A 26,929-nucleotide genomic window follows, 5' to 3' on the forward strand; every position below is an offset into this window, starting at 1 on the left:
ATTTAAACAACACTGCAAAAACACTGCTGGCATTGAAGCAAATAAACTGTTTTTTAGGGCTTATTTTTTATAACCTGTATTTTTTAAATAACCTCTAACCTTTAAAATTATGCAGTACAGTGGGAGTGGTCAGAGCCAAGATAACTTATTTTGTTTAAGTATGAAATAAGATCTAAAATAATAATTAAATGACAATCCTTTAAATGTTTTTTGCTAGAGTTTCTTACCCTTGTATGTGTGATCTGCTATTTACTGACTATTAGCCGTTATCTCTGCAGGAAACACGCAGTGTTCGCACCTTCCTCAGCTGATGGTCATTGACGTCGGCTTACATAACACTTCAAAGTAATAGAGAGCAATTTATCGAAGTGGGGAAAAAAACGTTTTTTGCGTCTACCTCCGCCCACAAGAGACAGATTACAATCGATTCTTGGAGATGAATGTACCAAATTATGCAAAACTTTTTAGGCTCTCAATGTTTAGATTTTGTCTTGTCCCTGACTCATTAGCAGCAGGGAGGGGTGTGATCAGTCCACACAGTCCTTTCACAGCTCTGAACATGCAGCTAGTCTTTTTATGACTCAGTGATGAGAAGAATAAACGATGTTGCAACAGATGCCACAGAGATCACATCTCTGGGATTACCCGAAGAGAGGCTAAATCCACAGACCAACAGCAAATTCTGCAAACGCTGTGTGCAAGTATACCTACGAGAAATGCAAGGTACCCTGTGGGAATCTTTACCTTATGTTGTTTAGTTTAGAAGCTTGGATGTTTTGAATGTGCGGACACTGGAGTGGTGGAGTCTACTTACTGGGGCTGGTGATGCCGGAGGCCTCTCTCTCGGTTCTCCTCGCTCGAGCGCTGGAGGCTCGTGCTGTGGATTGTGACAAGGAAAGAAGGGAAAATGAGTGAAATCTCCTCATCTGGAATGTAGTCAGCATTAGGAAAGAAATATTGCATTACTCACAATTCTCGGCCACAGTTATGGAGTACGAGCAAACATACAATAAAGTCTGCACAAAACCACAGTTTAGGGTTACGCTGTGAAATAATAAGCATTCTCAGTGGCAGGTCTGGTTATGCAGTTTGCCCCTATTCTTCAAAAACGGCAAATTATCAGGGAAAGTCTGCAGTTTAGCTCGCGTTTGCCAGTGTTTCCTTTTAATGGCCAAATCCAAAATGACACATTCGAGCGGATTCACTTTTCCCCACGAGGAACACCTGCTGCCAGTGGCGTTTTGAAAAGACGGACACCAAATGGAAAAGCATTACTTCACATTCTTCATGAGGCCAAAATAATCTACAGTTGCTATTTGGAAAAACAAAGTAAACCAACAGTTTGAAAGACTGCTATTATTGTCCGACCACAGAGAGAAAAAGCCAGGCTCTTTTTTTTTTTGTAAATTAGCTTGTCGTTTGTTTCTGGTTTTATAATTGTGTGGATGAAGTAAACCCAGAAGACCAAAGCTGCAGTTAGGAGAAAGTGCATGACAGAGAAGAGAGTAACGGCACAGTGTGACAATTCTACTACATGCGGCCTGTTGCATGTTTTGTTTGCGCATGAATAGACTAAAATTGTGCTGATGGAGTGAATGTATGATGCTTTGGCAGGTGGGTGGAAGCAGTTTGTTTAAATTTAGTAAAGCCAGAGAGAGGGGGGAAAGGGCGTAAACAAAGCAAACCTCAATGGTTAAATTAGAACAGCAGCTGAAAGTATAAATCAGTGCTGATGAAAGTGTGGAAAGATCTGAAAAGTGCAGCTGAAGTTATGGTCTCCTGATCCCGTTAAGTGTTCTCCCCGGGGTCCCGTATGCTTATTTTCGGGAAAATAAAAGGTTATTCATCCCCATTCATGTTTATCTAAGAGAGATCTCAGTGTCAACAGTCTTGTTCTACATGACGGTGGTTGTTTTAAGAATCAGAGGAATGTTGCTTCCTCTTGGCAGACGGTCCGCTGTGTTACTCTGGTGGAACGTTGAAGATAATCTCTCATTGATCGACTCCGGTGTGTGTGTTTGCGTGTGTGTGTGTGTGTGTGTGCGCGTTCAGTGCTGCTGAATCCCCAGCAATGGCTGGTGGCGTACTGAGCTAAAAAGGATACAGCTGTTTTCTGTTCAAACAGGTGATTCAGCTCCACTACAGGAACAGGGGTGAATATTTTCTTTAACGTACATGACTAACACGTGACTTCAGCCAGTCAAAGGAAGAATGATGTAGAGAGTAAATGAATTATATGTGAGATTAATATTTAAAAATAGTTTTATTCATCACTTAAAATCATGTGTAACATTTTCAGACTGAAAGTTTTGGTTAAATAAACGGCAATGGAGTTTTCTAAAAGATCTCATAAGTGAATACAGCAGCCATCTTTGACTGCTGTCTACCAAAATGTGTTTGCATTGCAGTAACATCAAATGGACCTTATGAGTAAATAACAGATATGCAGACTCTCAGCTTTTATTTAAGGCATTAAAAACAATTGTTGCATTAATCACAGATGAGTTATGGCCATTTTTATACACAGTCCAAAGCTTTAGGGGCTCAAATGTAAAGCTTTTTGTCCTTTACACAGTACTAAGGTCCTGATATTCAGGAAGGAAAATAGGAAGTAGGTGCAGGTACTTATTGAAATGTGTGCAACCATGCATGGAAATACAGGAAATGAGTTTTTATAGTGAAAGTGTAACTCTAATGTTGAGGTCTGGACCCGTTTATGACTGATAGCGTTCTATTGTGTGTTTGGAGTCATTGTTATGTTTAAAAATGAAGCCGTACTTTGCAGATGGTGATGCATGCTGGATCAAAATGTCATGGTACTTTTTTGCACTCATAATTCCATCAGTTGTGACCTAAATAATGACAGAGCCTCCACCTACTTCTTCTTTTGTCCTCCACTCATCCAACTTCCTCAATATTTAATTATTTTAAAGACAAACTACACACCTTTCAGACCCATCCCCAGTTTTCAGCTAATAGCTCTTTATGAAAGACATTAACTTGTGCTTCTAAAACTGTATCATCTTTGGCATCTTCAGGTACCTTTTCATGTTGAATGATTCACAGGTCAGAGTTAGGTGACATAACAAACAAACACAACCAAAAAAAACCCCTTCCTCTGAAACACATTGCTCAAGATTACTTTAGCAATTACAGATAAGCTTAAGAATCCGTTGCAGGCAATGACTGCCTAAACTAAGATACATAAGAAAACATGCATTTCCTCCACTGTCATGTTTATTGCAGCTATATTCAGCTGCTATTTCTTTGTGGGTCTTCCTGCCTTCTGTTTTTTTATCTTCAGCATGTCAAACGCACTGAGATCAGGTCACTGAGCGTTTCTTTAATCACGATCATCCACCAGTGTTTGCTTCACTCACTAAAACCACATCATCTCTAACTTCATTTCATGTGTAGTCAGATTTAATCTCAGAGCGCTCATAGGTTTAAATAGAGTCCCAGTGACTGCGGACTTGTGTTAACCATGTTCAAAGCTTTGGTTGTGGCTTCTCATTTGCTTCATGCAAACAATACAGGATTTACTTGACACAAAATAAAGCATAATAAAGAATAGCTTTGGTTACAGAGAGAATAGCATGATAAAAAAGTGTTGTCCTCCTGGGTCATGCAGTGGCATGGAAACAAGATGCTGCATCTTTGTCTGATCAACCACACTCTCGTCTCCACTTCCCTTAAGCTTCTAGACGTCGCCTGCGTCGACTCGCTTAACGCAGATCAGATGAGGTAGTTCATCCGGTGGATGATGATTCAGTCGTCCCATCCTGTTTTTAATTCTTAGAAGTACTTCCTTCCACAAATTGGTGCACAACATGGGCTTCGTTTTCTTCTAACGCTGCCAGCCAACATAGTGGTTTTCCCTCCTCTGCTGTCACTGATGAACACAAAGACAGCTGGCCCGAGGGAGAGGTAGTGAGTGTGGCGGGTATATGACTGGAATACATGAGTAAAGCTTTTGTAATACGCGAGTGTGCACATGTAGCAGAAGGCAAGAAGGTGCGATGGAGCGTTTGAAGTCATTCCTCACAATGAGGAGAGTAAATGCAGGAAGTGATGATGCAGCCCAGCATCGTCAGCATAATGAAAACAATATGACTGCTTTGTTGGCAAAAATGTTGCCGTCTGCAGATACATTACAGCAGAATTGTATCATTTAGAACAAATCATTAGGCTACAGACAGCACGCTGGTGCGGTGGGGAGCACTGTTTCCTCATAGCAAGAAGGTCAGGACCTTTCTGTGTGGAATTGCATGTTCTCCCGGATACTCAGGCTTCCTCCCACAGTCTAAAGACGTGCACCAACAGACTTTTAGTTGTTAGATTGTCTTGTAGTTAAGCAGTTTTCTCATGTTTTTCTGTGCACACTTGTCCCAGGTCTCAGTAAGTTTTGTTTGTTTGTTTGTTGTTTGTACCTTTGGTTTTCTCATGGTTGGATTCAGCCTCGCCGACTCTCTGCTCCTTTGCCTTTTATTTAAGAATTCAATTTTGAACTTTTACCTGCTCCCAGTGTCCCAGTTTGATTCCCCGCACCCCCAGTCAGACCAGAAAAAGCCCAGGTTTAGCATAGATTATTATAAGCATTTCAGAATTGATTTAACCTGTTTTACACTCAATATTGAGCTACGGTCGATGTAAGTAGCACTACTTGCGCATTCAATGTTGATTTAGGGAGGAAGTCTTACTCTTTAAATCACCAAACAGGAACTCGGGCTGACCATTTGCTGTGAGTGTGAATCATTAATCAGCAACTTTTCATGTCATGACCCAATTGGCCTGCTATGCTAGTGTGTGCACAGAGCTTCAGGTTTGTGGAGTCAAGTCTATCAAGCCTCGGAGCTAAAAAACATGTCTGTACTTATTTATTCTTGGATGCACATGCACACCCTTGCAACTGAACCTCTCCTTCAAATGGGGCGAGCAATGCATATCATCGCAACAAAGTAAAGCGGCACAGAAGCCGCAAAAAAAGCAGCACGAAGTCGCTTTGAAACGCTGGCATTTGGCATAAAGGTGATATAATTCAGCGTAGTTTAAAGTGAGGGCAAAGTACTGACAGACATACAGCAATACAAAGAAAAAGAGGGACACCTGCCAAGTTTACTTCTACACTAGCACAAAAGTGTCTGTGTGCCGAATCTGTTTGTCCTCCTGCACAGTCTTGTCTGAGGCAGCAAACAGAAACGTATACATTCACATGCATCTTTTTTCACCTTTGAAGGCGAGTTTTAATCATCTGATGTCATATTTGCAAATGATACTGTGCGCAAAGGAGGTCAGCGCACGCACAGCGCATACATATGAATGTTTGCACAATGTTTGCACATTGACAAATCTGTCTGTGCTTGTGAGTTCGCAGTAAAGTGACTGATGTCAAAACGCAGTGTTTAGCGAAGCCGTGTGTGCGTTCGTGCCAGGTGGCGTTTTTTTAAGCATGACCAATAAAGTGCACGGCTATGCTTGGACAAATGTTTCAGCTGATTGGTTAATGGTGTCAAAGGAGTGGAGAAGAGTAAATAACAGAGGAGAGGGTGCAGCACTTCAACATACTTGAGACACAAGAGTGATCGCATGCGGTCACACACGAAGGACGGCCTGCACAGAGACCGGGTAGAGGGATTTACTAAACGTAGGCTATAATTAATGCCGGGACCTGAGATTTTAGTGTTTGCTTAAGGAGGCTGTGCGGAGGAGGCTGTATTGATATTTGTGCAGGAGGACAGAGGAGGGGACGGATCTCCCCCCCCCATCCCGTGCTTCTTTGACTTCACTGTTTCCTTTAGTGGTTTGATTTATCAACAGTCTGATGCAAGACATGTCTTTAGTCACTTTACTAAAAACAGCTGCAGAGCAGTTCCTGAACAATTAATTATCACTGTTGCTTGGAACAGGAAATTATAAATTAGTTCTGTGACATGATACCAGATTTTCACCTATTGATATTTGCACTCATATAAACCAAACACGGACACTGTCTGATTATGATTTTACAAAATATCAGAGTTCCAAAATAAAAGCACTTATAGAGAAAGTTGAGGCGATTTTGAAATGTGCAACCAGATTCATGTCTGCTTAATGCTCCCTTATACACTCGCCAGCCACTTTATTAGGTACACCTTGTTAGTACTGGGTTGTACCCTGTTTTACCCTTTTTTACCGAGCTGCCTTAATCCTTCGTGGCACAGATCCAACTAGGTCCTCCAAACGTTCCTCAGATATTTAGTACGGTGAACTCATTGTCGTGTTTAAGAAGGCAGTTTGAGATGATTAGAGCTTTGTTACATGGTGCGTTATCCTGCTTAAAGTAGATGGAAACACTGTGGTCATAAAGGCATAGGCATAGTGAGCAACAGCAATACTCGGGTGGCCTGCGGTGTTTAAACAATGCTCAGATGGTACTATACTAAGGAACCCAAAGTGTGCCAAGCAAATATTCTCCACACAATTACACCACTGGCAGGCGGAAGAATTGATACAAGGCAGGGTGGATCCGCGCTTTCACGTTGTTTATGCTAAATTCTGAGTCTCCGTTTCTTGTTAGCTGACAGGAGCGGCACTCGGTGTGGTCTTCCGCTACTGTATCACATCTGCTTCAAAGTTTTGTTGTGCATTCAGAGATGCTTTTCTGCATACCTCGATTGTAACAAGGATTTATTTGAGTTACTGTTGTCTTCCTGTCAGCTCGAAGCAGTTTAAGCAGTCTGGCCATTCTCCTGTGACCTCTGACCTCAACAAGTCATTTTTCACCCAGAGAACTGCTGCTCACTGGATATTTTCTCTTTCTTGGACCAAATCTAAAAAAAATGGCAGTGTGGGGAAATCCCAGTAGATCAGCAGTTTCTAAAAGACTCAGACCAGCTCATCTGGCACCAACAACTGTGCCACATTTAGAGTCACTTAAATCACATTTCTTTCCTATTCTGATGCTCAGTTTGAAGTTTGTGTTGCCAAATCCTACAAGACTAAAAGCATCGAGTTTCTGCCACATGACTCCCTCGTTTGATATGTGCATTAACAATCAGCTGAACCTAATAAAGGATCCAGCGAGTGAATTACGCTGTATATGCAGGCGTATCATGTTCATTGCTTCATTTACTACCGGTTTATGATTACAATGACTGAGTCTGACAGACACAAGAATACCAGTGTACCTGCACTGCCCTGAACTGTGTACACAGCAAATAAAGATTTTCACTGTGGTGTGTTTGCAGACCTGCATCCATTACTGGAGGATCCACTGGAGAAGTTGACACTACATGAATGAACATCATTTTTTCTTTTTTTAATTTAAATTATGATGTCAAAGAAGGTTAAGCTCACTAAGCCCTCCTTCCTCCCCCTGTGTCTCTCTGCTCAGCCATCTGTTCCACTGTGTTTTATGACCCTCATTACGATGCTGCAAACAGTGTTTCACAACTCTGCCTGTGAAAGAGCTGGGAGTGGATGAAAGAGGGCTGAAGTGAGCGAGCGGAAGAGCTAAAGAAAAGAAAGCAAAGCTGACTGAATGGCTCCACGTCCATTTTTCAAGATTGTTTTTACAGCCCAGGTAAGACCTTTACCCGGCTGCAGGTCTGCCCACACATCGGCAGACTCAACACGCACGCGCAGACACTTTTATCATTTTGGGGAAAGGATTATCCGTGACCCTAAACTGGAACCCATATGAATGGCCGCTGTTCTGATGGCGCCCAAGGCAACACTTTTTCCCAACCTTCTTCTTCACTCACTCCATTCATTGAAAAGCAACACCGTGTTGCCCAACACACAAAAGCCTCTCTGTACTCCTCACAATGCCACACACACAAGTCGGCATTAAATCATATCAAAACGTGCTCTAGACAGCAAACTCATGCAGTCCATAAAATAATACCAGTGTGGTAGATAAGCATCAGCCTTCCTTTTTCCAAGGCTGTTAAAAGCCACGGAGTTAGTCAAATAGCCTGTAGAGCTTTATGAGCTACAGCCTCCCCCAGGAAATACGTGTCACAGGTGAACAGCTCGGCGAGTGACTGGCTGCACAGACGGGATTCTTCAGAAATGTGAGAATGACGGGGAGAAGGAGGAAAGTTTTAAGGGCCTCAGCGTCCGCATGTTTTCTGGGATTTTCTAATTTGTATGAGGGACTTAAGTTCTTCAGGAACAAAACAAACACAGCCACTCCACCTTAACGCTGAAGCCTTAAGCATCATGTGGCCAGCGCATGTGCTTGCTCAGGTGTGTGTGCAAGCAACAGGTCACGTTAAAAAAGAAAAGAGCTTCATCGACTAAAACAAAGCTGATAAACTGAAATAGAAACTAAAAAGCAGATGAAATCCTTTTGCAGCCATGTTATACAGAGCGGTTGTCCCGGAAACTGATTTTCAATAAGAGCAAGACTTTGTACCGACAGCAGAGCTCGCATGCATTTAACATGCATTATCTGGCTAATTCACGAGGGCATTGCCACCCTAATAGGCTCTCCGAACAGATATGAGTCACTAACACTTAAACTGATTGCTACTTGCAATAAAATATTTATTCATGTCACGACAGGACAGGGCTGTTCCTGCCAAGCGGAGGAGCTGCTATCTGTTGCATGGGCTACTGAACAGCATGCTTTCCCCACTCCCCCTTATGGGTTTTGTTTTTCTTCAGGTCTGCATGTTAGCCAGATAACAGTGCAGTAAAAATCTGAAATCTAAACAAATGTACGCGAGTGTCTGTACTTTATCACCCTAATACCCGTCTCTAGATGTCGGCGCACATGTTACTCCACGCATCAGAATGTCTCCGAGCCTGCCATTATCTTTTTACAGGCTCGCTCCTGGCCTCGGGCCTACAGTACAGGCGGTCTGTTGTATCAGTTGACACCCCCAGCAGCAGCACAGCATCACAGAGCTGCATTCTTGGCTGCAGATGATAAACACAAAGCAGAGTGGACACTTCAGAGCAGGCTCTATGCGCCTGAAAGGGGAGGACCATACACAGCGCAGAGACAAGACATAGTAAGTATAGGTCTATGATTTCACACGGAAGTCTTTATTAATAACACAGTGCTGTGGCCTATTTGCCACATACATGTTTATCAGTCTCAAGGTTGCTAAACCTCCACAGAGTTACACAGGTTAGAGATGCCACAGGTCCGCACCCTTGTTTAATAAGCCTTTATCTATGACAAAGATAAAGTGTGTTTCCTGTAGTCACCACCCTTTGTATTTGTGGTTATGGTCAGGTTGTGGTCCAGAGTAGGAGTATTAACTCGTGAGAACCTCCAAGGCCGAAATATAAAGCCACATGAAGTGCAAAATGTGCAGCAGCTCAAATTCGCATAAAACTAAAGATAAAAAGCTACAAGTCTCTAGCGCTAATGCTTCCACTTTTGGCTAATTTGCATAACCCACAGTGTTTATGGTGCTGTTGCCTTTTGGATCATCCATCCATCGTCTCCTGTTTATTCAATTCGGGGTCACATGGTGGGCTGGAGGTTATGAGCTGTCATAGGGCGAGACGCACTGCTGGACAGGATGCCAGTCTATCGCAGGGCTAACACACACACACACGCGCACACGCACACAAATATTCATTCACACTTTGGCACCTATGGTCAATTTAGAACCACCAGCTAAATTGACAACATTTTTAGGCTGTGGGAGGAAACCAAACCACTTAGGGAGAACAACCACACAGAAAAGCCCCCAACTAGAGCCAAACCTTTCTACCTGTGAGGGGCTAATGAGTGCTAATCGCCCCTTTCAGAGGATTTTAAATCAAATTTGCTTTTAATAAGAGGAAGTCTACGCTCTGATTTTGGTGAGAATTTTCACAGCTGACTAATCAGCAAGTCTCAGCAAAGCATAGATATAATCATTTTGTCACTTCTGCTTCTGGAAAACATGAAGATGGAGGTGGCCATAATGACAGAACTGAGGCTTCAAAGTGAGCCTTCACATTCAACTTTTATATACAGTCCATGGTTGGGGTTAGTGTAAAACTGGACCCAGGATCAGGCGAGGGAAGGCACATGCTGACACAACGGTGATATATGAAAACTTGATACTACTAGTACATATGCATCAAGTTGCAAAATCAGTGAACACTGAGTACTTGATGGACCTGCTGTTTCCTACACTGTACCTACAGTACTCAGCGTGGTAAGAGCACTTTACCACGCAGGGTACTGTACATGCATGTCCACATATCCCAATACCTTATCTCTCCATTATCCACAGGCTTCCAAATTGAGGGTTAGACCATCGGCGGCACGCTCTGCTAGATGACAGGGCGAATATGTCTCAACACAGTTTATAGCTCGACTTTCAAGTTGCCATCAAACAATAGCTTTAGGCTCTGAATCAAAGCCCGGCTGACTCTCCAGTGTAAACAGGCTAAAAGCTGTAATGCAGCGGGGAGTGAGGGCTTTGTCACACAGGTGAGAGGAGTGGAATTTGAAGTGTGTGTGTGTGTGTGTTTGTGTGCTGAAGTGAGCTGTTATTCATGCAGGTTACTCATTGATCCAGACAAATTGAGGGAGTGGTGTACAAGCCAGGGATTGGCTCCAGGAGCGGGGTTCATCTGTGCGGGGTTACATGACGGAACACATACACAGAAACACACACACTTCAAATTCCACTCCCAGCCAGATACACGTTGTACTTGTTTGTGTGTCTACAAGGGTATTTGTGTGCGAAATACACGCACACATAAGCTGACACACGAGTCCACCTTCCTCTCTCAGTCACCTATCCACATCTCTGGTGCTTGTCTAAACACTGCTGCGCATTTGTAAGGAAGGCCTTCCACACATGTCAGACTTACAAACACACTTTGTTATTAGACCGCTCTACGAGTGGAAGCTCTGACAAAGAATGTGACAGCTCCGTGCACGTCACATGGCAGACAAAGAAAGAGAGACAAGAAGAGAGAGAACACGCACACACACAGAGGAAGAGGAGGAGGAGAGGCGGCATGACCCAACATGTGCTTGGCTCCGATGGAAAACCATCGGATGCTCCATCGCACAAAGGCTCGGGGAAGAGGAGCCGGGAAAGCTGGCATTCCGCGGGATAGGGTTGTGTACATTGGACTGAGCCACTGCTAAGAGAGACAGGATTCATGTGTGTGTGTGTGTCTTGGTGGAAGGAGGGGGTGAGGGAATGTAGAAGATGTGGGCGATAGTAGGCAGTGCCTTAAGAAGAAAGAGGGGGGAATTAAGAGGAAAGCTGCAACAAAGGAAGGTAAAAAAGAGAGCATAGAGGAAGGTCACATGCACTTATGGTGTACTTTCCTTGCGACAGGGGGCATTGTCCTTTAAAGAAGCATCCTCGCTTCAAGTCTTTGCCTCCACAGTGTCACAACAACCATAATCAGGTCCAGCCAGTCCCAAAGTAAACTGAACCACTGAACTTGTCTGATGCACAAATCAGATCACTCTTCAGGCATTAGTTGGGAGGAGTGAAGGAGCTACACCGTAAAACTATCAATCAAGCAGATTAACAAGCCAACTGACGTATAATCTGACTGTAGGGTTTTGTAGTATTTCACTGTGAATGAAATATGACCTGCTTTGGTGACACACAGAGCAGCTTTCATCTTGTTCGTCTAAGCATGAAAGAAACTCACATTTGAAAAAACAAAAAACCGGGCCAGGGTCTGTGCACCACCTTTCTGTCATGACGTCGTAGCCTATTTTTGAAGGGTAAAGTCTGAGAGCACAAACATGCAAGAAATGCTTTACAGCCACACCCACAGATCCATGTGTGGGCCCCCCTCTTTCTTTCTTCTTGCAAAGGGGGAATTCAAAAGGAAAACTTTTAGAAAAAAACGTGGGTTATTAATTGTTAGAGCTGTTTAATGTTTACCTTGTCTCCCTCTTTTTTTTCCCCCATTCTACAGTCACACTGGCACCTAAGCATGCACAGTTTATAAGGCACAGCCTCCTCCCTGCAATCAGGCTATAAAAGGATTTGGTGCTATCTCACGAGATAACGAGTTCCTGAAAGCTGTCACCACATTTAAGAGCTAGACTTACCTGTGAATGAAGATTTCTTCATGATTCTGTGAGATGTTTCCTCTCCTGGTGGTTAAGGGGGTTCTTCACTTTGACAATCTAAGCTTGATTATCCGCTCTGGTTTCTCAGAATGTGTAAAGTTCACTTTTGCATCCGTAACTTTTGCAGGTTGTTTCTCTTTGTGCGTCTCTTGTTCGCCACTGATAGACGGTATACTAAACAACTGCAATAGAGCCTTCGTGGTGCAGCTAATACTAAATTTATTCCGCCTTTATGTCTAACTCTAACTCCTTGGGAAGACACTCTTCTGGAAGTGGATACAATCACACCTGCGCTCCTAACGCACGCCCAATCCATGAGCGGGAGTGGTTTACTGTAACAGTGAGGGCTTTCACCTATCAAAGCTCAGAGGTGGAATAACTGAGCGCGATATTTGGGGAGGTGTGGAGAAGAATTATTTGAAGCACAGTTAACTGGTGAACTGGGAAGCTTGGTGATCCGAAAATTCACCAGTGCGCAGGTTTGGACTATTGCGCAATATGACACGATAATGAAAAATCTTACAATACCCCCTATCTCTCATTTTCTCTGTGTGTGATAATTTATCAGTTGCTGGCATCTCTCTCTCACACACATACAAACACACACACACCACCTCAGGTACTGTGTGGGCAGCTTTGTGTGTGTGTTTAGTGTAAGGATGTGGCCGGGTGGTGCGTGGAGGTGGAGGCGGAGGGGGGGGGGTTTATTTGTAGTATAAATCTTACGGCTGGGTAGAGACACGCGAGCAGTGGAGCCCACATCAATTCAAGTTCTCAGCTGCGCCCGTGACCTTTAGCCTCTCTAAATTCCAAATGTCAAACTGCAGCAACCTGCTTCGTGTTCGTGGGGCCTGACTTCACATCCTGCCTCAAAGACCCGCACGTCTGAGCTGCAGAGACCTCTTGTGGCTGCTGCTGGCTCCTCCTCCTCCTTTTCCGCTCAGGAGTCTGCTCTTATGTACAGCTTAACGTTATTTATTTATTTATTTTAAAGGACGTGGCCTTTCATATCCGGCATGCTAGAGGACACAAAATCTCTGTCCATCTGTGTGTTTGCTTATTTCTTTGTCTAACCACTGCCTTTACACAATAAAGCGTTAAGCAACCAGACTTGGCACACAGGTACCCAGTTGGCAACTGAAGGTTTTTATCTAGATCAGATATTATGGCAGCATCATGTTGTGTGGTAACCTCTTGCAATGGGTTGAAATGACCTGTTTTTAGCATTTACGCACATACGCATCTTATGAAAGCACCCACTTGTTTGAGTTTCACAACAACATCTCATTATGTTCACAAAAGGTGAACTATGCATTATGCATCATGATGCTATTGTGTTGCCTAGCAGCCACCTTGCAGCAGACTATAATGACTTAATTTTAATCTGATAGAAAAAGATATTGCACTCATAAGTCTACCGTGATTAGTGTGTAACTTGTAGTCCAACAAGCTAATACATTCTCATAAACTCAATTCATTAAAAATACACAGAGTTCATGTGTGGAAGCCACTAAGTTTCTCTGCCATCTTGAACACAGCAGCCGAGATGGACATCACTCATCTGCCTAATGTGCCTGGAGACCGGCCGAGGACACAATTCAGCAAAGGTGGAGGTGAAAAAAAGTTGCAGGCGTTCGTGTCCTGTGGAGGCAAATTTTAATTCATGCCTCCTTGATCACCAAATAAGTGAAAATGCGAAGGAAGGAGACAACGTGACAGATAAAACAAGAGTAAATAGTGGCACAGTTACGGAGAGAAGGATTTTAAAAGTGACCTCAAAGTCCCCCGTCTTCTGCTTGACCGCTAATTCAATCCAATGGTCTAAATGTCATGTTTTTGATCATTTGAGGGGATTAAAGCACAGTCATAACACTACAGCTACAGCCATTAGAAAGATTTGTTTGTTTGTTTTTTAAGCAAAAAAATGTTTTTAGCTCCTAAAAATTCTAATTTGCAAATATAATTTCCAAAAATCTAGACAATTAAAACACGTCTGTCCTACACCAGCCACCACAGCTAGGATTACGCACTTAAATTCGGGAGAGGTGGAAAAACAGAACTCAGCTGGATCTACTGACCTCTAGTGGTGGGACTTTACACACTGTACCTTATAAAGTAATGATCAAAACGAAAAACGAATAAAATAATGTTTGTAAAAGTATGTTTGTTTAGAGGATGTCTAACAGTTGAAATTGTACCTAACAGTATGGATGAATACTATAGTAGCTAAATTGCTAAATAAAATTATGAATAAAATAGTAAAAGTGTGGATAAATAGAAAAAAAACTGTTAGCTAACCATGAAGGGTACATAAGTTAAAGTGGTCACATTGACTTAGTGTTAAATGTTGTGGTTATTAAAAGTGGACAAATGGTTTAAATAGTAGTTATACACCATGAATTTTTAAGGTACTCCAGATGAAACTAGTTGAAAAAAGTCTGTCTGTGGGCATAATACCAAAAGTGCTTTAACTGTCAAAACGAGCATGACTTATGTCACATGTTAGCTAATCTTGTACTTCTTGTAACTGACTTGTTGGCTCAGCAGCTTCCACCTTTACCAAAACTGTCCTTTGATAATATTTTTGTTTTAAAAAAAGAAAAAAACAAGGTGTTTTTCAGAGCTTGTTTAAGAGCACCTTTGCTCACTGCGGAAACACGCCTTGCTGATGCTTTGCACTGTGCTGACGGTGACAAGTGGGTGAACGTGCAAGCTGTGTGACCCAGAAAAAAAATAAGACTGAACTAGATATATTATCCATCACAAGAATAAGTGCGTACTCTGAACAGATGGGGCCCTATCCTGCATTTTGAGTTTTACTGTAAATTATAGTGTGGTTACATGTTTTTAGCAACATATATTAGCACCTTTAATAACTACAGCGTTAGAAATGAGGAACTAGAGTGGTGTTATCCTAAAATAACAATCTGCCAGTCACACTAGACCGAGTAAGGCCAAACCAGCAAAACACAGAAATAAATCTAATAAGTTAAACTGCTGTGTTTTTCACCGCTCACAACTATCTTTAAAATGTAGGTTTTCCAGAGAAGTGGCACAAACAAGTCAAATGAGTCATCTCTGAAACCAAATAAATGTATGGGTGATGCACACTCATGATCAAGTGTTTCTGTTTTTTTCTTCACTTCAAAAGGTTGATGCAGCTCTGTTATGTCAGGTCTCGGATGCTTTCTTTTTTTCTTTTCTTTTTTTGTCGTCAGTATCTATGCAGATAATAACCTTGGAGAACCCTGAGCCTCAATCACCTGGGTTTAAGCTGCCACTGAAGGTTTGAATAAGAATAAATCTGCAATGTAGGAAAACATAACAGCTTACAGTAAATAAGAAGATAACCAGGTCAGTTTTTAAGTTCTTTAATTTAAAGCAGTTCACTCTGTGTGCGCTGATGTCTTGGCTCACATTAGGAGACATGACCCCTTTGTTTGTTTTCAGCGGCCACAAACCTCATCCGGACTTCGGCAGTTAAGGGATAATGTTCCACAAGTGCTAATTCAGAAGCTCTGTGTACCAGATGGAGCAAACTCGATGGGCCTTCAGGAAGAAAGTGAACTCCACTGTTCAGTGGGATCTTAGACTCCTGCTTTGGCCTTTAACTTTGCTTTTAGTGCAGGACGTTGTGCTCTTTGAGTCGTGAGACTGAACATATCAAACCATTGATTAAGCAGCTTCTAAGAATACAGTTTGTAGCTGACTAACCTGTGAAATATTAAACCGAACTGTTTGCCTCGATCTTCAATCCTTATGCAATATACACATGACATGGTGTGGTCACACACACACACACACACACACACACACACACACACACACACACACACACACACACACACACACACACACACACCAGTCTACAACACTATGTTTAGACCATTTTTTTTTGTTTGTCTGTGATCTCAGCCTTGCTCTCTGCTTCTATTTGCCCCACAGCAAGCTTCAGTTTCACCAATAAATCAGCTTAAAGCTGCTCCAGTCTACCTGCTTTGGCTGCTTTTGGCTGCTTCATCACTGCCAAGTTATCTCAGCAGCACAGCTAGGATGCAGCGTAAAACGTAAATAATAACCAAATGTAAGATGTTAATAAAATGACATGAAACTTTGACACAGACATTGTTTTTGAATTCTGGTGTGTTACATCATCTCTTCCTTTAACAACACCCTGTAAGCATTTCAGAGCTGAGGAGAACAAATGAGGTAGTTCTTTATAATGCAGTGTTTTCCGTGGCTGACAGGTCCGGATGATAACAATGCACATAGACTGCTGCTTTTATAACACTTGCAGAATGTGGTTTTGAAACCACAGCATCTTCTTCTTCCTCTTCTATATTTTTTGCTGTCTCCATCTTAAATTGTTTTCTTTTATTCAAAATTGAAATAAATGTATTACAAAATAATTAATAAACAGTTGTATCACATGTGAATTCAATACAAATTTCAAATATTTTAAAAAAGCATTAAAAATGCATTGTGCTTTATTACTTTCCACCATAATAACCCAAAACGACTGGTAAACACTGATGTGTTACGGTTAAATCACACGCGTCACATTATATGGCAGCCACTGTGTGCTAATTACTAAGAAAACATCTCCACCACAGTATACACCGACACAAAGAAGAATCAAATGTCACGGTGACAAGCTTTGCAGCTTTCCTGCCGAGCAGAATCGAGTCGAGCATCTGCAGCAGACACTTTGCCCCAGCTTTCCTGGTTATACGATTGAACACGCACATGCTGCATCAGCACAATCAGATAGTGTAAAACCCACACTGCTGGATGTGTAGCTGCTTAATAATGAGTAAATTGTTTTTCTTATTCAGAATCAGAGGCTGGGCCTCCTCTGGTGTTAGGCCAAAGCCACATCCTGCTACTGAACTTGAGTTCCAGGTGAGTGTTATCGAGGCTGGATCTGTGGGTTCACAGCTGATGCACAAATGAGAGAGCGTTAACTTGAAAACATGGAAAACACCGATCCGAGTGCTATTTTCAGCCACACAGTGCAAATCCAAACCATTCACCCTTCAACACCTGCCTACACATCTTAAAAAAAAACACCGAGTGAATGTCACCGGTTTCCACTATTACCCTAATTACAGAAAACAGCTTCTGACAAAATGCTGAAGGAAAAAACAAAAAGCACGAGAAGTGAGTAACGAGTTACGTGTCTACAGTTCTTTTATTCCTCAGCGTCTGATCAACAGCTCAGACTCTGAAACCTGAAAGGGAAGTGGGAAGGAGGTTATGTTAAAGCAGACTGTCTGCAGATGGAGCTTCAAGCCGTTTTTGTTTTTTTGTAAACACCCACTGGCAGTGTAACACTGCAGCAGATTATTATCTGTTACTGATGTTTTCAGTATTTTAGGACTTCAGGTTTAGAACACATGCTGTTTCCTGTTACAGGTTATGACAGGTACAAAAACCGCCGCAGTTGCTCAATAACAAATTTTTTGTACTTGTGCAAATCTGCCTGAATTCATCCACACTAGTGAACAAGACGGAAGATTGTATTTTTTATTTTTTTTGTAAAGGCCATATGAAACTGTGGTGGAGGGTGCTCTCGGGTTCTTGGCTCTAACTTGTTTTTCTTCGAGCAGTCTCAGTTTCCGTCTCAGGCTCACCTCAAAAAGCATGTTTTCCACACCTCGCTGGACTTCTTGAAAGTGGTCTGCCTGTAAACACACACACGCACGCACGCACACAACAGCTTCCACGAGCATACATTGACATTTAACCCACAATCACTTAAACCCAAATTCACACTTGCAGGCTTTGGCTGCCCTTTCATGCTTCAGAGGCAGACTCGTTTTGTGACCACAGTCATGCTACACAACTACATCCAACTTATAGCGCTTGCACAATAGTGCCAGATGAGATGCTTTCTTTTGTTTTTCTTAGGTTATTGTTGACTCATATGGCACATCTCATCCCTGTGCTTAAGTAAAACTTGTCTTGACTTATTTTGTTTAAAGTGCCACTTCAGTTACAGTGCTTGAAAATCCACCGCTTGCTTAAGAGAACACATGCACTGGCTTGACTCAATGCTGGCAATAAATTATCATGCTGAAGTTTACAAATGGCTGTTTTTTCTTTATTTGGTTTGAGGTTAACTTTAATTTTCTAGGATTTAATACTCTGAATACTGATTTATCCTCGAATAATAAATGAATAGTGGGAGAGGCATTAAAATAAGAAAAAAGTTGAAAAAAAAAACACGTTTGATTTGATTTGGGATGTCAGTGACTGAAGACGGGTTTAAATTCAAGCCATGGGACAGTTGTAAAATAGTTATGAAATTATTCAAACCTGTATGGCAAGTTGAGCGCTGTGAAGGCAATTTTAGAGATTTTAAAGATTTACCTAAGGATGATGTAGTTAACGTCTAGTAATTTCTTCAGGTGCCCACGTTATCCTGCATTCTTATACCACTTCATTGCACACTGCAAGTCTGAGCATAAACTGAGCTCCGTTTTGCATTAGACCGTGATACCTGCAGTGGTGTGAAAAAGTGTTTGCCCACTTCCCGATTTTCTTTTTTTTGTATGTTTATCACACTTAAATATTTCAGTTTGTTAACACAAGTAAACACAAAATGCACTTTCTAAAGGAAGGTGTTTATTAGTAAGGGGGGGAAAAAATCCAAACTTACATGGCTTGGAAAGATGAGTTTAATTTCTCTAGCCGAACCCAGGCCTGATTACTGCCACACCTGTTCTCAATCAAGAAATCACTTAACTAGGACCTGCCTTACAAAGTAGAGAAGACCAAAAGATCCTCAAAATCCAGACGTCATGCCGCGATCCAAGGAAATTCAGGAACAAATAAGAAACAAAGTAACTGAGATCTCTCAGTCTGGAATAGGTTATAAAGCCATTTCTAAAGCTGTGGGACTCCAGTGAACCACAGTGAGAGCCATTATCCACAACTGGCAAAAACATGGACCAGTGAAGAAGCTTCCCCGGCAGACCAAAATGACCCCAAGAGTGCAGCAATGACTCATCCAAGATATCTCAACAGATCCCAAACCAACATTCAAAGAACTGCAGGCCTCACTTGTCTCAGTTAAGGTCAGTTTTCATGAATCCACAAAAAGAGAGACGCTGGGGAAAAAATGGCCTGCATGACAGATTTCCAAGACTAAACCACTGCTGAGCAAAAGGAACATAAAGGCTCATCTCAGTTTTGTCAGAAAACATTTTTATAATTTCCAGAACTTTTTTGGAAAAATACTCTGACGACACAAAAGTTTTTGGGAGGTGTGTTTCCCATTACATCTGGCGTAAAAGTAAAACAGCATTTTCAAAAAGGAACATCATCAACATCATACTGACGGTAAAATACGGTGGTGGTAGTGTGATGAGCTGGGGCTGTTTTTCTGCCTCAGGACCTGGAAAACCATGAATTCTGCCGTCTACCAAAACATCCTGGAGGAGAATGTCCAGCATCTGTTGATGACCTCGAATTAAAGCGCACTTAGCTTCTGCAGCAGGACAATGATCCAAAACACGCGAAAAAGTCCCTGGATGGCTTACAAAACTAAATGAAGACTTTGGAGTGGCTTAGTGAAAGTCCTGGCCTGAATCCGACTGAGATGCTGTGGCAACACCACAGCATCTCAAGTGGAAACCCTCCACTGTGGCTGAGTGGGGCAAAATTCCTCCACAGAGCTGTAAAAGGCTCATTGCCAGTTATCGCAAATGCTTGATTAAAGCTGTTGCTGTTCAGGCTGGAACAACCAGTTATCAGGTTAGGAGAGGGCAATGACTTATTCACACTGGGCCATGTAGGTTTGCCCCCCCCCCTTCATAATAAACACTTTCATTTAGAAACTGCGTTGTGTTTACTCGCATTATCTTTTTCTAATATGTAAATGTGTTTGATGATCTGAAAAGTATGACAAATACTTCCCCAAAAAAAGTAAATCAAGAAGGGGGCAAACACTTCTTCACACCACTGCACAGTAAGATACTGTAATATGTGTAAACAGTAAATTACTGTAAATGCCAAAGGAGTGTGGGAAAGTACCTGCTCACTACTGTGATTCCATTCACCGTGGTAACCTGGCTGAGAAAAAATGACCAATGAGAGAGAAGATTTCTTTTAAAATACTAAAAGGTTGGTATAAAGTATTATTGTTATTCATTTACATGTATCTGAGACATTTGTAAGTGCCCTGTCCTCTGACTTGTTTTGTTGCCCTCTGCCTTGCAGTCTGTGACTATAAAGGAAGCAGGGAGAAAAAAAGTTTTCATGTGGTATTTTGATTAGATTTTTTTCCTCTCAGGGTTGTGGTAGAGAGGGTTTCACAACATCTGATTTTTTTTTTAATTACTGTAAATGAAAAATACAGTATGTTACTGAAAATACTTTTTACAGTAAGTTACTGACATCCAGCTGCCTGTAAGTTAGGAAATTACTTTAACATTTATAGCAACCCTTGGTAATTTTTTAGTTATTTAATTTTTTAAAATTTTTAAATTAACAACCATTTAGAAAAATGACGTTGGTTGTATTATAAATCTTTTACAGTGGAAATGAACACAAGCTTTAAGAGCTAAAGTGTTACTTCTTTGGGATATGATGGAAACATTTTTAAAATTATAACAGTTTTTATCGTCCTAGCATTGCATTAGTTTGACTAGTTTTTTGACTAGTCCTGTTGTTAAAATCACGCTAATGTATGAAGACATGTAGACATTGCACACCAACATATCTGGTGCTGTATTAACACGTGGTAACACTGTTGTATTATGCTGTGAGTTTGTACTGCTGTAGTAATCTCAGTGCCACGTCTTACTAAAAATAAATAAATAAAAACTAACTAGATTCATATGGATGGCAGATAGTTTATTAAGATGAAAATACACAGTATTTTACAAGACATTCGTGTCTTCATTTACACTAACTGTTTTCTGGCTTATTTCCCTCTTCAGATACTGGAAAAATCAACACATGTACACAAACACATATAAATTCAATTCATTCAGTCCACCCCACCCCAAGTGAATGTCCCACCCACCCTGCCTCACACTGCAGCGACTGTACACCCCAAAGACATCACATATTGCATTAAATTATTATTTTTTTTTTTTTTAAAAAAACGTTTAGTAAAAAAAGCAAAGTTTTTGAAAAACTGACAACAACGATTAACATATTTACAGTTACAAACAAAAAAAACAACCTCTCCGCCTCCGTCTGGGTACATCCCAAAATACCACTGACAAGCCTCAATGTTGACAATCCTCTTATAAAGATTACAAATAATCTACAGAGCAAGTGTTTTTGTGTTGCTACATTTTACCTCACTGTTGCTCTTTAACAGACACCCACACAGGGCATGAAGCGTGAGAACAGACCGAGCTTACACCACAGTGGTGCCGAGAGTTCACGGAGTTTGGCGTCGACTCTTCAGCGCCTGATTGTGCCGCGCATATCCTCGTAAACATCGTTGACCGGGACTTGTCTTTTTTTCACTGTGCTGCGCAAGGGCTTGGTCTGGGAGGGAAAAGACAATGCCGACTGTTATTTGCAGGTCACGTTAAGCGATTTGATTATTATTCGCTGAATTTTGTGAAGCTTGTTGTTGCTGAGATTTCAGTCTCTCTTCATCTTTGTAACAATACAATTTCTAAAGAGGAATTGTATGATTATACGACTAATGATGTTTTAACATTTACACACAAACACAGATGCTGTCACATCAAAGCACATACCTTGATGATGATCCATATGAGGAAGACCGTGAGGACGACAATGAGCACAGCAGCACAGATGACCACAGAGACCAGGACCAGGTCACCCTGGGACTGCCCAGTGCACACAGGCCGTGGACTTGGTGCTGGTCCGCTTTCTAGAAATTATATTCATATGTTATTAAATTGTTTTTAGTGTAAAGTTGTAAATATTTCTGTTTCACTAGGATTTTTCCCTCCATCTGTATTTTTTCATTCTGACATCACAAATTTAAAAAAAAAATAATTCAGAGAAATCAAATTTAGAGCCACACAAAAGCAGAAACGCTCCATTTCTGTAACACCAGTCTGTTTAAAAATGAAACACTTTCTGCCTCTAATATAAATAACAATAAATATAAACAGTCTGATATTGATTGATCACATGAGTGATTAGTTCTACATCTTCCTCTACAATACTTTGGTGGATTTTGTTGTAAAGCACATGTTGAACTCTTACATGGTTTTTGTATAACATAAATGTCCAGTGGAAAACTTTCAGCTCTATATAAGCTCTAAATAAATTGTTCAGACTCACCTGTCACCACCAGCAGCACAGACCCATTGCCTCTTGAGGCTTTGAGCTCATAGTTGCTGCTCACTTTGTACACGCACCAGTACGGTCCTGTATCATCCAGGGTCAAGTTTTTGAGGAGAATATCCACATTGGGGACTTGCCCATGAAACTGAAGTCTGTCAGTAAATTTTTGGTTAATAGTAGGTTTTTTTGAATCTGCCAAATAAAAAATGTCCTCCTCCTCATTGAGGCCTCTCTTCAAATACAGCATCTCCTGATTGGAAGCACCTTTGCACTGGATGGTGACTTGCTTTCCAACTTTTATCCGTATCACCTCATAACCATCTGCATAAAAAAAGACAATACTTACAATCATATCTCACAATACAGTTTGGTCAACATGAATGAACTCTTCCTCCTTACATCATTTACTGTAACACACCTGTCTCAGCCTTACCTGCAGCAGTCCTAGCTGTGCCATAGAGACAAAGGATGAGAATGAAGAGGCAGACAGCAGACATGCTGACAGTCAGTGTCACTGAAGGCTCAGTCAAAGTCTAACTATTCAACAGGAAATGTGTGCATGTTTTTACCACAGCGCCTGACACACTTCTTGAAAGCAACACGTGACGTAGTGGTAACAGTGAGTGACAATGAAAATATAAGCACCGTGCATTCATTATCACTGGCAGAGCATTAAAGCCACCTTTAATCTGAGGTCAAACCAATTTAGCATTTTAAACTTCTCTGGTTTTCAGGCGGGGTATTGTCACTGCTTCATATGTTTTAGGAGCTTGCAGTTGCTCAAAGGGGGGAAAGATGCAACAGGACAAAGACACCTGACAAACAAATACATTAATATGCTTTTCTGCAAAAATAAAGAGCTTTTATTTAATGATAAAATTCCTCAGCTCCTCGGGTCACTATAAATGTGTGTGATCTGAATGAAAACGAAACTGTTCTACATCAAACATTTCTTAAGTATTGTCTCTGGGTGATATAGACTATGTATGTTTATGCAGTGTGCACAAATCGTGTCAAAGTAGGCCAGGATATTGTCAACAGAGGCTGGAAGGCCATTTTTAGAACACTTACATCGCCCCCTAGCAGCAGAAAAACAGATATTTGGTGTTAACCACAGACTACTGCAGACTGATGTTTATCTTGCGAAGTTTTCACAGCCCTCTGAGTACTTAGCAGGAACTAAGCTCACTGCACAATTCAGCAGCTCATCAAGCCACCTTTTAAAACACTAACTTGAATTAATTGTTTCCTATATGACTTTATCAGTATTGCACATTGTTGTGGAGGGATTTTGGCCCACTGTTTTTTGCAGTGTAGCTTCAGTTCACTGAGGTTTGTAGACATTTGTTTATGTACAGCAGTCTGAATTTCCCACTAAGCATTTTGATAAGCTTGAGGTCTGAACTCTTACTGGCTCATTCCAGTAGCACTGTTTTCTTTTTAAGTCATTCTGCTTTACATTCTTCCTACTGCATGATATCATTTCAGACGAGCCTTAACAGTCAGACACATGGCCTCACATTTGACTCTAGAATACTTTAGTATACAGAAGAGTTCATGGTTGACTCAGAACAACCAAACCCAAGTCATCACCCCTTCAACAACATGCTTTGTTAAAGATGCAACTTTGCAAACCTGAGCCATGCTGTCACGTTCATTTTACATAGAAGAGACCCTGGCAACCATTTAACACAGGTCATGCTACTGTTAGTGCTTGCTTTCTTTGCAGTTTCTCTGAGCATTGCACAGTCTGACCTTGAGATGAATTCATTGGGAAATCCACTCCAGGAAAAACAATTAATGTGTGCTTCAGATTTCACTAGTGCTTGCCTGGTGGAAGCATCCTCTTTCATCAGTCTGTCATAAACTCCCTGCCTGCTTGCAATCAGCCTTTACTTTACTACCATCTTGTGGCTGCAGTTGCTATAGTCACAGGAAGCAGGCTTGTCTTTGACCCTACTGAGATCCACAGGGCGTCCCGTCAACAAAGGCTTAAGCTTTTCAAGCTGAGATGCAAGCAGGTTTTTTTCTGCTTGCTTTGCACGTGCACATTGTGGATCAACCTCTGGTCCTTGATGGGAGACAAGTAGCTGCTGGCTCTGACTTCACAGCCTAAAGGGGAGTGTCACAGTTAGTGCAAAAGACTCAAAAGCTCTACAAGACTTTAATTAAGACTTCTGTATTCATAACAAGTAAGAATTTATTGCTAATATTACATAATAATATTATCAAAATATTACCAAAGCTGCTGTCCAAACAGTGGTTTTCAAGTCTTTTTCTTTTTGTCAGTTTAAGGCCAATTACCACAGGGTGGTATGACAGGTAAGATTGACTGTTCTTACGGGTTGCTGGCACATGTTCACTGAGGTTACTTTCATGGGTGTATTCCCAGATGTATTTACTGGGAATGCTTTTCTTCTGCTACTCAGGCTCCAGATACAGACAAAGTCTCTCCAAATCCACATGTGATTATGTCTTCGTGAGTGCAAAAGCAAGAACAAGTGATTAAAACGAGTCTGAAAGCTGAACTTTTACGAGCCATGGAGACAACCCTGTTAAAACCTCTGCAAAAAACTTCCACCCAGATAGAAATCCACAAATGTTTCTTTTGTTTAATAAGCAGGGAGATTTAAGAACTGCACACATTCATATCCACGGATGACTTCATGGGTATCATAAAGAATGAGTTAATGGTAAAAACGCCACTGCAATTATTTTTGTCCCTCAAGTCTGCTTTGGTCAGGTTTCCCCTGCGTCTTTGTTTGAATTCCTGATAAACGATTTTAAACAAAAATAACAAGAATTTCATGTTTTATTAGAAAAGCAAGCAACTTTAAAAGACAGGGACTGACTCTAAAAGAAAAAAGAAATACATCTCAACAATGAAACAGATTCGTGAACAACACAGGGTCAGATACATAATTAAATCAAATGTCCATCTGAACAGGAACATCTTTGGCTGTTTTGTGTTTTTTTAAAGTTACCTCTAAATCATAAAAACCAAGCTAAGTTTTTCTTTTCTTTTCTTTCCTTTTCTTTTCTTTTTTGAGCCACTACCCCAAAAGGCCCAATCTCGATCTGTCCTAAAATGAGTCCTTGTGTTTCCTTACTGAACTTATGCATAAACTTTATGCCTTCAGTATGTATCTACAATGTAGAAAGTAGTAAAATAAAGAAAATACATTGAATGAGAAAGTGTATCTAAAGTTGGTTTGGTTTCTGGATTATTTAAGATCTCAGACGTTTTCAGCGCATCATGACACGAGTGGTGCACACGGGGACTGACACAACCAAGTGGTTTCTTGAGTAATGATTTCAACATGTGGCAAACCCCTGACTTTCTCTGTCTATGTGTGGTTTGGATCACATAATTATTATCACTGGTTTTCGTTTCTACTAGACATGGACCAGCGAACTTGGCTTGCAAGCTGGATCCTACCATAGATAACAACACCAACACTTTCTCTCCAGGCTGGACACTTCTGTTACAGTTTTTTTTGTTTTCATCATAATGAGCCTTTATCTTAGTCTGTGCATGCGTCATATTTTCCTGTGCTAACTGACATGCAAAGTGGAGTCTCTCGCGAAGACTGCTAACCTAATCGAGAGGAAGTTAAGGAAAGTTATTCCTTGGTCAGAATTTTGGGAGCCCAAAGGTAGAAAACAACTTAATCAGGTCCTTTATAACAGTTTTGGCTTGTAGTGTACATAATGGGACAGCTTTTGGGAATCTTTTCACTGAGCACCTAGCCATAAATGTTTCAGCAAAATCAACAACATCATCAAATTTACACGATCGCTCAAGAGTAACCACACAAATAGGGAACACACTTGACACAGGGAAAACTCTCCCACCAGCCGAGTCATTTCCCAGAATAAATGAGACTCCTTTAATCAGTAACTGGTAGGTCACGATGACCTTCACTCTATTGCTATGGGTGAATCTCATACCAATACGTCTGAGTTACAAGCAGTTTTATCCAACAATGGCAGGACAGTGTGCAACATAAATGACTGATGCACACCTGTCAGACCTGTTGAATAGAGAAATCACCTAAACAAAAGCTGTCTGACAAAGTGAGATAGGCTCAAAGATTGAAAAAATCAACACATCATGCCACAATCTAAAGAAACAAATGAGACACAAAGAGACTGATGTCTATCAACATGGAACGGGTTCCAAAGCCATTTCTAAGGTTCTGGACTCCAGAGAACTATGGTGAGAGCCATTATGCACAAATGGGAAAGACCTGGAACAGCAGTGCATCGTCCCAGGAGTGGTCAACCTACTAAGATTATTCCTCACTGGGCTCAGTTAGGTCAGAGTTCACAATTCAACAATAAGAAAGAGACTGGGCAAAAATGGCATCTACTGGAGGATTCCAAAGAGAGAACCACCGCTGAGCAAAAACATCAAAGGTTCGTCTCATATTTGCCAAAAAACCATCTTGTTGATCCCCAAGACTTTTGGATATTCTGTGGACTGACGCTATTTGAACGTTTTGCATCTTGTTACATCCGGTGTCAAATTAACAGCATTTCATAAAAGGAACATCTTGCCACCAGTCAAACATGGTGGTGGTAGTGTGATGGTCTGACGCT

At 41.3% G+C, this 26,929-nt stretch overlaps 2 protein-coding genes across 3 annotated transcripts in view; both read right to left on the bottom strand.

Annotated features, from left to right (window-relative positions):
* The window catches only part of LOC146711256 (septin-9-like), a 92,443-nt gene extending 80,126 nt beyond the window's left edge, over positions 1–12,317 (bottom strand). Inside the window, exons 1-2 of the mRNA XM_085454036.1 lie at positions 12,023–12,317; positions 815–877 (exon numbers count right to left, since the gene is read on the bottom strand). Coding sequence (XP_085310162.1) covers positions 815–877; positions 12,023–12,044 — 85 coding nt within the window. The 5' untranslated portion in view covers positions 12,045–12,317. The remainder of the gene's footprint in view (positions 1–814; positions 878–12,022) is intronic.
* An 8,568-nt stretch (positions 12,318–20,885) lies between these two features.
* On the bottom strand, positions 20,886–22,875 carry LOC146711262 (uncharacterized). 2 transcript variants are annotated; one of them, XM_085454052.1, is made up of 4 exons: positions 22,761–22,875; positions 22,325–22,648; positions 21,769–21,905; positions 20,886–21,550 (listed from the first exon to the last, which is right to left on the bottom strand). In XM_085454052.1, the coding sequence occupies exons 1-4, from the start codon at positions 22,822–22,824 to the stop codon at positions 21,464–21,466; spliced, it is 612 nt and encodes a 203-aa protein (XP_085310178.1). In that variant the 5' UTR covers positions 22,825–22,875; the 3' UTR covers positions 20,886–21,463. The 2 variants fall into 2 exon arrangements, with proteins under 2 accessions (XP_085310178.1, XP_085310177.1); XM_085454051.1 differs by having other exon boundaries at positions 22,746–22,875.
* Between the last annotated feature and the right edge of the window lie 4,054 nt (positions 22,876–26,929).

This window comes from Copadichromis virginalis, linkage group LG4, assembly GCF_057382275.1.
Source record: "Copadichromis virginalis isolate Kocher_CV1m ecotype Utaka linkage group LG4, C_Virginalis_male_GT1.1, whole genome shotgun sequence".
Classification (NCBI taxonomy): Eukaryota; Metazoa; Chordata; class Actinopteri; order Cichliformes; family Cichlidae; genus Copadichromis; species Copadichromis virginalis.

Coding starts and splice junctions, on each gene's coding strand:
- LOC146711262 (XM_085454051.1), bottom strand. CDS start 22,824: ATGTCTGCTGTCTGCCTCTTCATTCTCATCCTTTGTCTCTATGGCACA. Junction 21,906..22,324: donor TGTGCTGCTGGTGGTGACAG/GTGAGTCTGAAC, acceptor TATAATTTCTAG/AAAGCGGACCAGCACCAAGT. Junction 21,551..21,768: donor TCATATGGATCATCATCAAG/GTATGTGCTTTG, acceptor TTTCCCTCCCAG/ACCAAGCCCTTGCGCAGCAC.